Source organism: Entelurus aequoreus, linkage group LG10 (genome assembly GCF_033978785.1).
Source record: "Entelurus aequoreus isolate RoL-2023_Sb linkage group LG10, RoL_Eaeq_v1.1, whole genome shotgun sequence".
Taxonomy (NCBI): Eukaryota; Metazoa; Chordata; class Actinopteri; order Syngnathiformes; family Syngnathidae; genus Entelurus; species Entelurus aequoreus.
The window spans coordinates 65,101,666-65,114,944 of record NC_084740.1 but is presented as its reverse complement, the minus strand read 5'-3'; the positions used below and the strand labels follow the sequence as shown (position 1 = coordinate 65,114,944).

Genomic DNA, 13,279 nt, shown 5'->3' with positions numbered 1-13,279 from the left:
ACAATCTGTCACTCCTAATCGCTAAATCCCATGAAATCTTATACGTCTAGTCTCTTACTTGAATGAGCTAAATAATATTATTTGATATTTTACGGTAATGTGTTAATAATTTCACATATAAGTCGCTCCTGAGTATAAGTCGCACCAAACTATGAAAAAAAACTGCGACTTATAGTCCGAAAAATACGGTAATTGGAATTCCTTTTTAAAGTGTAAGGTATACATGTATCTGTGAGTCTGCCAAATATATTTTTTAAATTGATAGACTCACACACTGATTTTTTTTGGACTCGCCGACTTCTTTTTTTGGACTCGACCATTTCTCCGGTTTGAAAACATCATAACTTTCTCAATATTTATCACAGGAAAATTATACTTATATCACTGAAATTGTCTTAACAAGACCTGTCTGATAATACTGGTTTCAAAATCAGGGGTGTCAAACGTACGGCCCGAGGGCTGGATCAGGTGATGAGTTTGCTAAGTATAAAAATTAACCTGAAATTTTTGAATTAAAGAAACAGCTGTTCTAAATGTGTCTACTGGATGTCACAATAGCAACTTTTTGTATCTTTATAGATTATGCTACATATGACAAAACAAACCACATAATGTTAGTACATCAGTTGAGGAAAATGATCAAACTACATTAATAACATACTGTCATTTCATTTTGATACAATTTTTTTTATCTTCATGGATTGAAAATCAACACCAATGAGTTGACTGAGGAACATTATCACATAATTTATGCAGAAAATAAAATAACGACAAATGAACATATAATACTATTAACCGCAACATGTAAGTGTAAACAAAACCCAACATTATGATTTGTACATTTTCAGAATGTGTTTTATTTCTAAACAAAGAAAACAATCTGAAGTTGTCTTTATTTTTAAGATATCGTGCCGTGATTTTACCAGTTTGGCCCACTCGGGAGTAGATTTTTTTCTCCATTTGGCCACTAATCTAAAGTGACTTTGACACCCCTGATTTAAATGAATACATTTTAAAAATTATACACACATACCTACAGATAAATTATATTAACACCCCTGAAATGTCTCAAGTATTTTCACTGTTACAGTTATGTCACATACGGTAACTATTTCTGTGGAGGTTAATTTGTGTCTTTATTAGAAAATCTTGTTTTTTTGGGTTTTTTTTACACTAAACTTATGTAATGATGTGTTGTTTAATTTTCTGAACTACATTTTTTTTTACATCAAATTATGGTAAAAATGTCATTGAACAAGAAAATTATGAGCAAAATGTGTGTTTTAAAATTCAGTTTGTAGATATTAAATGTAAATATATTTTTTACACAAAGCTGTGCAGAAAAGGTATAGTATTAGAGGTGGGGGAAATAATTGATTTTTAGATGCATCGCAATTTGGACATTAGTAAACGTTGATAATCGATTTATTTATTGTAAATAAAGTAATGCACAAAGTTTTCAAATTTGGCTGACTGCAGCGAACCACCTCACAGGGAGATCCGACCTATGATCCAGTTTTGCACACATGTTCATGAATTGAATAAATGTGATGGGAATTTCTTATTACAAATGCACTGTTTTTAAAAGTAGGAATTGATAAGTTAAGTACCAATGATTGTCACACACACCCACACACACACGCACGCACGCATGCACACACGCATGCACACACACACACACACACTAGGTGTGGTGAAATTATTCTCTGCATTTGACCCATCACCCTTGATCACCTCCTGGGAGGTGAGGGGAGCAGTGAATCATTTTTGGTGATTTAACCCCCAATTCCAACCCTTGATGCTGAGTGTCAAGCAGGGAGGTAATGGGTCCCATTTTTATAGTCTTTGGTATGACTTGGCCAGGGTTTGAAATCACGACCTACCAATCTCAGAATGTAAGAAACCTAAAGAAATATACAACTGCATCAATATACATAGATTAAAGATGCATCAATCGATTTTTAATCAAATCATAGCTCCTGATCATAATCGTAATCAAAATGTCAAATGGCCACCTCTAGATAGTAAATCGATTATGTTTTACTCTTTGCGTTAATGTTTTGCCGTGGTTGTTGCATTTTTGTTGTTCTGCTTGATTGTAAAATATGTCGATGGAAAAGGTTGTCTGGGAAGTAAAGAGAGTTTCTATTTGTCATAGTTAATATTGAAAATCCCATATTTATTTTTATTTACATTCTGGATGTCTTATTCAGTAAAAAGCTGTTAAATTACATTCCATATGTTTAAGTGGTCTGTCATTAGTCCTCATTGTGAGTTTTGATGTTATAGTGGGATCAGCTTTTATCATTTTTTTTACAGAATCTTAGGATTTTTGTTCCCTAACGCAGAGTAACCTGAACATGTCTAAAGTGTTCCTAAAAAGGGATGCGAGCAGAGTGCATGGTCCGCTGTAGTGCTTCGCGCTGCATAAACCGCCTTTTTACCTGCTTTGCAAGGCCAGTGGCACGTGACTTGACAACTCAGTGGCTGGTTCTTGAACACGATCGATTGCTTCAGTCTTAATATAGTGGAAATGGGTCTTGAGTTTTTAAGCACCGGATATCTATGCACTGAATTATCATAAACCTGCTGTATTTTAACACCTTGAATTTTTAAACACACATCTCACCCACAAATTTTTACTCCATTAAGTTGTCAGCATAATATGAAATTTAAAATCAAAAAATTGTGTTCCATAAATTTAGTGTCAAAAAAGCCTCAGTGATAAAGACACAAATTAACCTCTATATAGTTATCACTGTTTTAGTTAAAAAGACTGTTTTTATGGTGGTACAGTATATCTTTTCAAGGGACAGTACGTTATTTACATCAGTTTTAGTTTCCTAAAGAAGGGAAATCATGCACTGCGGTAGAATGTCAAAGTACATCAGTGTTCTCAAACTCTACACATCTCAAATATTCACTTCAGAATCACGTGACTAACTACTTCTAGCAGCAACTATAGTGACCCTGAGCTATGGGTATTGTTTGCATTTTAACTAGAGATGTTATCGGTCGATAGATGCTTTAAAATGTAATATCAATTTCAAAAAGTAAAATGTATGACTTTTTAAAACGCCGCTGTGTACACAGACGTAGGGGGAAGTACAGAGCGCCAATAAACCTTAAAGACATCCTTTGCGTGCCGGCCCAATCATACTATCTACGGCTTTTCACACACACAAGTGAATGCAAGGCATACTTGGTCAACAGCCATACAGGTCACACTGAGGGTGGCTGTATAAACGACTTTAACACCGTTACAAATATGCGCTACACTGTGAACCCACACCAAACAAGAATGACAAACATTTCGGGAGAACATCCGCACCGTAATACAACATAAACACAACAGAACAAATACCCAGAACCCCTTGCAGCACTAACTCTTCCGGGACGCTACAATATACATACCCCCCCAACCCCTAACACCGCCCACCTCAAGCTGTCCCAAATTCCAAGCTGCTGTTTTGAGGCATGTTAAAAAAAATAATGCACTTTGTGACTTCAATAATAAATATGGCAGTGCCATGTTGGCATTTTTTTACATAACTTGAGTTGATTTATTTTGGAAAACCTTGTTACATTGTTTAATGCATCCAGCGGGGCATCACAACAAAATTAGGCATAATGTGTTAATTCCACGACTGTATATATCGGTATCGGTTGATATCGGAATCGGTAATCAAGAGTTGGACAATATGGGAATAACGGATATCGGCAAAAAAGCCATTATCGGACATCTCTAATTTTAACCGATACCAGTACCAAAATCCATACTTAAAACCGTGCCTGAACAGATACCTAAAAAAAATTTATTTATAAAAACAAAAACCAGTGCCTTTTTAGTTTGATGAAATTTGGTGACATTCAAGTTAAACAGATTATTAATCTAAATCAACTGTATAAATTAAATGATGAAAATAAGAAATTGTCATAATTATTGCAGAAATACAAAAAATGACTTGGTTGTCGATACTCATAATTCCGGTGGTTCATGAATGCGACCTCACTTGCCGTAACCGTCATTGGTGCACAATGAGAAAGTGCTGTGTTGTTGCTGGGGCGACTGGCGAGCTCTGCGGCGCCAACGGCGTTTATGAGGGATGCTGTTACATTACTTACAAGACGTTGCTTGCACAATATCACTGCCAAGCACTTGTTGCAGGTTGCGGAATCTGCATTAATTTAGCACCAAAATAAGGTACGTATATATAAAGGTAGCGACTTCTTTTTCCTGTGTGGTTAATACCGTTTACGTTGGAACCATTGTTGCTATGGAACTGGGTTTTGGTGCCCATGCCTAGATTTCCTGCTATGGTAAGCCTTAAATGAATATACATGGAAAATTGAGTGTAGACAATTTTATTTTTTGCTATGTTGAGTTTCCCAGGCGATAGTCAGCGATACTTTGGCTTGCTTACAGCAAGTTGCTCTTTGTGTTGCCCAAAGTGTGGTTGTTGTGCTGTCAGTTTTGTGTATGCAGCTTTATTGTGGTTAAGTGTTATTTCTAGTAGAATTCAAGTTTGCCAAAGTATATTTAACTATTAGCCGCCCAGGGCCACAATTACACTAAACTATGAAGTTAAGTAGTAGTTTATAAACCTCAGCTCCACAGTTTTTGTCAGCACTCATGCAGCTTCAGACCCTGACACCACCACCACCATGTTTGGCAATGTAGCAGTATGTGTTGAACTGGATGTTTCCCCTTATTGAACTGCAGCTCCTTAGTTACCGGCTGCACTCATGCAGCCCCAAGCCATGGCGTGACTGCCATCATGTCTGGCAATGTCTCAGCACTTGGAGCAATAGATGCTTCCACTCAATGACCTGCAGCTTTTCAGTTCTGAGCAGCACTCATGCATCCCGGGAATATGACGCGACTGCTATCATTCTTGCCAATGTCATTGCACATGATGTAATAGATGTTTCCACTCAATGAACCGCATTTTTTGCGGTTGCCGGCAGCACTCATGCAGCCCCAGACCATGACACGACCACTACTATGCTTGGCGATGTCACAGTGCACGTTGAAATGGATGTTTCACCTTAATGAAGGACAACTTTAAAACAAATGTGTATATCAGTGGTGGGGGTTAAACTATGGAATTCTCTTTACAATGAAATAAGACGGTAAAAATATATTCCAATTGAAAAAATATACAAAGACAGAACAATAATATCATATGGACAGCCATAAGTGTTTACATTTTGCTTTATATTTATTATTTTACTTATTTTTTGCCTGGTTTTGTATTTGTTTTGTATCATCCCGTGAGGTGTATATTCTTTTTTTTGTTTTTTTTGTTCGGTTTGTACTTCATGAAGTTTTGCACTTGTGTTTTTTTTGTTGTTTTTTTCGTTATATTTGGATGTAATTGTTGGTTTATATGATATCTATTAAGTAAGACTGCGTGTTATGTTGAAAGTGGCAGGAAAATATAAGATTTTTCTTCATCCTGCTCCTTCTCAGGCATTGGTGTGTAGATGTGTAGTTGAATGGTTGAGGTGTGATTGTCTGTTGATCGAGGATGCACATCAATGAAGGAGATAAATACAAATGAAATAAAATAAAATGAACCGCACCTCTACCATTTGCAGGCAGTACTCCTACAGCTCCAGATTATGACGCGACTACCATCATGCTTGACACTATCACAGTCCATGTTTAAGTTTTCCTTAAATACACTACTGCTCCCTTGCTGCAGACAGCACTCATGCAGCCCTAGATAATGATCAATCAAGCTTGACATGTTTACAGTAAATGTTGAAATTGAAGGTTTCCCTCAATGAATTGCAGTTTCCTTAGTTACCGGCAGCACTCATGCAGCCCTAGATAATGACACTCCCCCATCAAGCTTGACAATTTTACAATAGATGTTGAAATCGAGGGTTTCCCTCAATGAATTGTTTCCCTAGTTACCGGCAGCACTCATGCAGCCCTAGATAATGACACTCCCCCATCAAGCTTGACAATTTTACAATAGATGTTGAAATCGAGGGTTTCCCTCAATGAATTGTTTCCCTAGTTACCGGCAGCACTCATGCAGCCCCCATAATGATACTAACACCACGTTTCATCATCATCATCATTTTTATTTATCTCCTTCATTGATGTGCATCTTTGATAGACAATTATACCACAATTATTCAGTTACACCGTTACACACCAATGCCTGAGAAGGAGCAGGATGAAGAAAAATCTTATATTTTCCTGCCCCCTTCACATAATACATAGTCTTACTTAATGATATGTGAACCAACAATTACATCCAAATATAACGAAAACAAAACAAAACAAAACAAAACAAAAAAAACACAAGTGCAAAACTTCATGAAGTACAAACCGAACAAAAATACAAAAGAAGTAATATACAGGTACACCTCACAGGATGATACAAAACAGATACAAAACCAGGCAAAAAACAAGTAAATTAATAAATATAAAGCAAAATGTAAACACTTATGGCTGTCCATATGATTTTATTGTTCTGTCTTTATATATTTTTTTCAATTTGAATATATTTTTACAATCTTTTATCTCATTATAAAGAGAATTCCATAGTTTAACCCCCACCACTGATATACACATTTGTTTTAAAGTTGTCCTTGAATACTGATGTTGGAAATGACCTTTTCTTCTATGCTCTTCATTCTCAGAAGTGATGACAAACATTTTTTGTAAATTTGCTGGTAATGTTTTGCTTTTAGCCTTAAACATGACACATAATGTCTGTAACTTTACTAGCTCCTGTAATTTCAATAAACCTGAATTAATGAATAATATGTTAGTGTGTTCTAAGTAATCTACTTTATGAATAATCCTTATAGCTCTTTTCTGTAGTTGATACAATGCCTTTATGTTACTCTTATATGTGTTCCCCCACACTTCCACACAGTAGTTGATATATGGCAATATAAGTGCACAATACAATATACGCATTGCCCTATAATCTAACACATATTTTACCTTATTTAATATAAAAATACTCTTAGACATCTTTTTCCGCAGATGTGCAATATGAGATTTCCATGTCAGACCGTCATCCAGTATCACTCCTAAAAATCTAAGTTCAGAAACCCTTTCAATATCTATTCCATTTATTGACAATTTGATCGTTTCCTCCCTTTTCCTCTTACAAAAAATCATGAACTTTGTTTTTTCTACATTTAATGATAATTTATTGGCATCAAACCATCTCTTAAGTTTAATCATTTCCTGTTCAATAATTTTTGATAATGCTTTTAAGTCGTGTCCCGAACTATAAAAGTTGGTGTCGTCCGCAAATAATACAAATTTCAATAACTTTGATACCTCACATATATCATTAATATATAAAATAAACAATTTTGGTCCCAAAACCGAACCTTGTGGAATTCCACATTCAATCCTCATTTGTTCAGATGTATTACCCATAAAATCCACAAACTCTTGTCTATTATCTAAATAACTTCTTAGCCAGTCTAAAACTACTCCTCTCACACCAAATGAATACAACTTGGACAATAATATAGAATGATCTATAGTATCAAATGCTTTTTTAAGATCGATAAATACCCCTATAGTGTATTTCTTATTATCAGTTGCTGTTGCTATATCCTCAATTATATTCATTACAGCTGAAGCAGTGGATCTATTGGTCCGGAATCCATACTGGCTCTCACTCAACAGCATGTTCTTTTCAATAAAACTATCTAATTTTTTTACAAATATTTTTTCAATTATTTTAGAAAATTGTGACAGTAGTGACACTGGTCTGTAATTAGTGAATCTATGTTTATCTCCCGTTTTAAAGAGTGGAATTACCTTTGCTACCTTCATTTTATTTGGAAAGGTCCCTGTTTGAAAAGAAAGATTAAAAATATAACAAAGAGGTTTGATGATACAGTCAATAGTCTTTTTTACAATTATCATGTCTATACCATCACTGTCTGTTGATGTCTTATTTTTCAGTTTTGTTACCACCGATACAATTTCATTTTCACTAACATCTCCTAGAAGCATGGACTGTAGCACTTTGCTTCCCCCTCTCCATCCACTCTGTATATCTTTATGTTCTCCAATACTCTCTGCCAATTTGGGTCCAACATTCACAAAAAAAGAATTGAATCCGTTTGCCACTTCATTCATATTTGTTATCATCTTATTATCCTCATTGATAAAATGGCTTGGTGGGTTTGTAGGCCCAGATGTTTTTCCTATTACCTTGTTCAGAATATTCCAAGTTCCTTTGATATTGTTTTTATTTTTTTCTAGTAAATTATTATAATATTCTCTTTTTGCTTGTCTCATTATTGTTATCAATTTGTTTTTGTAAACCTTATATTTTGTTTCAGCATCCTTTGTTTTTACTTTTATGAAATCTCTATAAAGTTTGTTTTTCTTTTTACAAGCATTCTGTAGTCCCTTTATAATCCAAGGCTTTTTATTGTAGCTGTCTCTTTGTTTCCATACATTCGGACAATGCTTTTCATACAATGATAAATATATATTAAGAAAAGCCTCATATGCAGCATTTGCTTCTCCCCCATACACCTCATTCCAGTCTGTTTCAAATAAGTCCTTCCTAAACCTATTTATTGCCTCTTCAGTTCTTTTCCTTACATATCTATGAGTTTTTTCCTCCCTCTTTTTATCAATTGGACAGTCATAAGTAAGAAACACAGGTAAGTGGTCACTTATATCATTAATTACTAGTCCACTTTTTATATTATTTTTTATGTCATTTATAAAGATGTGATCAATTAACGTTGCACAATTTGTCGTTATTCTACTGGGTTTGGTGATCAATGGATAAAGCCCTCTACTATATACCACATCCAAGAAGTCTCTTGTTGATTTATTTCTGGGTGAGCTTAGCAGGTCTATGTTATAGTCGCCACACATGACAAATGTTTTATTTTCCTTCACCTTACACAATAATTCTTCCAAACTATCATTAAATGCTTCTACTTTAGACCCAGGTGTCCTATACATACACGTAACAATAACATTTCTCTTCTTTTCTATTTCTACCTCTACAGTTACACATTCAAATAAATCATCAATTACCACTGTCATACATTCCACAGGTCTACATTTCAATTCACAGTCAACAAACAGGGCCACACCTCCTCCCTTCTTGTTTCTTCTACTACAGTGATACAACTCATACCCGTCAATGGAGAAATCGATACCTCTGTCTTTATCGATCCATGTTTCAGAAAGTGCTATTATTTTGAATTTGCCATTTAGAGTCTTCAGGTATTCGACAATCTTTGAGAAATTTGCATATAAGCTTCTACAGTTGAAATGTATTAAAGAAAATGTATTATCTAAACTAACATTGTCATTGAATTGTTCCTCTGTGTAGTAGTCACATGTAGCATTGATTGAGTTGAACAGATGGTTTTCTGGGTCAACATCATTTTCAAAGTCATACAGTTTATAGTCCATGTATTCAGCTCTTAGAAACTTTTGATTCTCAGTTGTCTCACCTTCTCGCTGCGTAGCCTTCCCCGTCTCCAGCCAAGGATGAGCCGTGTCAGTCATAAGTCTAGCAGGTCTCATCTATATTGATCCAAGTCGCGGAGCTCTCGGATCATGACAACTTTGGCTTCTTCATATGGTCCATTTAGCCGAATCATGATTTTGCAGTTCCGTGTCCATGTTGCTTGTATCTTGTTTTCTTTTCTGAGGATGCGTGCTTGTCTTGCAATGTCAGCGTTCTTCTTGGTAAGATGTTCATTGATGTAAACCCCAGTTCCCTTCAGCTTCCTTCCCTGCCGTAGTAACTCCGTCTTGTGTTTCCGATTTACAAACCGGATCACAATGGCTGGGTTGGTTCTGCTGTCCTTCCTGGGGATAGTATGGCACGCTGAAATGCTGCCACTTTGAAGAGTCATGTTCTTACTGGAAAAAAAGTTAATTACTTGCCGTTCAAGTGTCACAAGTTCGTCTGCCGGGGCTTCGGCGTCCTTGTCAGCGTCCCTGCTGCGAGTCCCGGCCACTCTTGCATATGTGCGATGTTTGGTTTCTAGTCCACTTATAATTAAATCGTCCATTCTGGTGTACTGTTCAATTTCGTCAATTCTTGCTTCTAGGTCAACAATTTTCTTGTCTTTTTCCTTGATGATGTTTTTCAGCATTTTGATTTCGGTCAACAACTCCATGAGTGTGTCTTGCTGTTTGGCCACTGTCCTTACATCCTCCGACAGGGAGTTAAGCGATTTTCTGATCTCCTCCAAGTCTTCCTCGAATTTCTTGTGTTTCGCACTCATTTTCTTAATTCACTTGGTTTTCTTCTTAATTTCAGTTCGGTTTCTTTACTGGCTAAAACTCACAACCCAAATTGCCGAGACGCGTCACTGCACTTTCGCCTTCCCACCGATGGGGTCCCGTCCGGCCTGGCAAGCCCCGCTCTACCGTTTGACTCAATCGTCTTGCTACTCATTAGTGTTGCCAGCTGTTTTGACAGTAACGGCTGTGTATTGACTCATTATCTGTGGATAGGAAATCTTTACTGCTATATGGTATGGCAGTGGTTCTCAAATGGGGGTACGCGTACCCCTGTGGGTACTTGAAGGTATGCCAAGGGGTACGTGAGATTTTTTAAAAATATTCTAAAAATAGCAACAATTCAAAAATCCTTTATAAATATAAATAAAAACCTATCTTTTTTTCCAAATAGTTCAAGAAAGACCACAACAAATGAGCAATATTTTTCACTGTTATACAATTTAATAAATCAGAAACTGATGACATAGTGCTGTATTTTACTTTATCTCTTTTTTTCAACCAAAAATGCTTTGCTCTGATTAGGGGGTACTTGAATTAAAACAAATTTCACAGGGGGTACATCACTGAAAAAAGGTTGAGAACCACTGTGGTATGGTATAGTCTGTACATGGACTACTTTAAAGCACATTCTAGTTTACTTCCTCTGGTATTGTCCCTTGATAAGTTAATGCTTGCCTAAATAGTGATATAATGTGCTTGTTTTTGGCCAAAAAGGGTTGTTAAGCAGCACTGGAGTGTGATTTGCTTTCAAGTAAGAAAACCTAAAACCCCAAAGAAAAAAGTACAACCTGCTGTTTGTAATTCATCCTGGAAGATTATGTATTCCATCTACCGTTCCAAGCACATTTTTAACAGACTGATTGCATGCAAGACAACATAATGCTAATTGTTGTTTGCCTGCCCTTTGCAGATCTCATCACCTGCCTGCACAAAGGTAGCGATTTCCACCAGGCTGAGTTTAGGTAAGGCATCAATATTTGCTCGGCTTAGTCGTTCCACGCACATTGTGATTTTTCATTGTTTGTTTTTTGCAGCAAATACTGTCCGGCCGGATGCTTGACGTCTACAGAGGAGATTTCCGGAACGATACCAAATGGATACAGAGAGGTGAGGAAACCTGCTGAGGCGTAAGTCAATTCCAATCTTCTGTAGCAGTGGTTCTCAAATTTTTGTCTCAAAGTACCACCTCAGAAAAAACTGGCTCTCCAAGTATCACCATAATGACCAAGATTAAATTATAGTAGCATAGCAGTCAGTAAAAACAGTTTTTTAATTCAACAATTAACATTACACACACTTTGAACAGTAACACTGTGTATATTATCAAAAAATAAAACACTGTAATCAAGTTATTCTTTGGCACGCCACAAAATGGATATCAGTTTGAGAATCACTGTCCCATTGGAAATAACTGGATTAGAAATAATCTGTCAAACCTTGGTGATAGTAAAACCATTATTAACTGCGGTGGCAATGTTTTAGGTTGCATTATTTTACGATTACTGACCTGCAGTGACTCTGTAGCGCTGTCCAATCTACCTAACGAGCGGCAGCTGCTGCCCGTTTGGGTATAAGTAGCTTATCTGATTGGCTGCCTGAGGTCACGTGATTCTCACAATGTTTTCATTAAAATGAATCTACCTTAATATGCTATATTAGTCATACTGAATTAATTCATAAGATAATATTAAATTAGTTGGAAGTCTTAAAGTCGTCGTTTGTATTTAATGGTTCAAACCCCCTGGATCACATTCAAGTATGTCTTCCGTGGATTAGTTGTTGCAAATCCTGAAAAAATTGCATGTGAGATAATGTCATTGCTCAGTCAAAACGCCAATGGGAGAAATGCAGGGTTCGTACGGGTGCTTAAAAACCTTGAAAATGCTTGGATTTTAATGTTGTGTTTTCAAAGTTTGAAAAATGCTTGAATTTTGGGTGAAGTGCTTGGAAATGTTCATCATATTTCTCGGCCGTCTGACTCGATAGGCTATTTATAAAATGGAAAAAAATAAAATAAGTTTCCTTAAAAATGAAAGCTACACGCTTGATCTGTTGGCTTTGCACGAGCTCTACATTAGGTTGTTGTCATGTATATACGGCTCTGTGTCGCCCCCAAGAGGACAGTGGTGCATCGGTCCATCATGCCGGGAGGTTGTCGTTTTAATGAACATTGGATGGAAAATGACAAATACAAACTTTGGATAAAACGTGGACCAAATCCACGTGTAGCCTGCTGCAAGGTATGCAAAAAGGAAATCCAACATGGTTCGATGTATTTTTGGCTCCATTATTTTGGTTGTCTACTTCAGTGTTTTTCAACCTTTTTTGAGCCAAGGCCCATTTTTTTAATAAAGAAAATACGGAGGCACACCACCAGCAGAAAACGTTACAAAAACGAAACTCCACCAGGTTATCGTGCCTTATTTTTAATTTGTTGTTGTTTTCCTGTGTGGAGTGCTATAGTTCCTGTCTTGCGCTGTTATTTTGGTGGCCCTTCCTGTTTTGTTGGTGTTTTCCTATTGCACCTTCACACTTTCCTTTTGAGTGTTATTGCCTGACCTGCTTTCTATTGGCAAACAGGACTATTTCAGTTGTGCGGACGCTTTCCTTCTTTGTGTGGAAATGTCATGTTCGGATGTACTTTGTGGACGCTGTCTCTGCTCCACACGCTGCAAGTCTTTGCTGTCGTCCAGCATTCTATTTTTGTTTACTTTGTAGCCATTTCAGTTTTACTTTTCATTTTGCATAGCCATCCCTATGCTTCATCGCCTTTTCCTTTCTGTTTTGTTCATTTTTGGTTTAAGCGTTACATACCTTTTTACCTGCATGCCGTCTCCCGCTGTGCTCTGCATACTGGGGTCACGACAAACCATCCTCGATGCATTCAGACTTTTGCAAAGCAATGAACTACCTGCTGCCACCTACTGATATGGAGTTCTACATGGTTACCCTGCCGAACTCTATACAGCACAGACACTAGACAATGGCACATTATTTGCA

General features: G+C 36.7%; 1 protein-coding gene across 1 annotated transcript in view; it reads left to right on the top strand.

Moving 5' to 3' along the window:
* The window catches only part of dcbld2 (discoidin, CUB and LCCL domain containing 2), a 57,073-nt gene that overhangs the window by 10,891 nt on the left and 32,903 nt on the right, over positions 1 to 13,279 (top strand). Inside the window, exons 4-5 of the mRNA XM_062061405.1 lie at positions 11,190 to 11,241; positions 11,314 to 11,386. Coding sequence (XP_061917389.1) covers positions 11,190 to 11,241; positions 11,314 to 11,386 — 125 coding nt within the window. The remainder of the gene's footprint in view (positions 1 to 11,189; positions 11,242 to 11,313; positions 11,387 to 13,279) is intronic.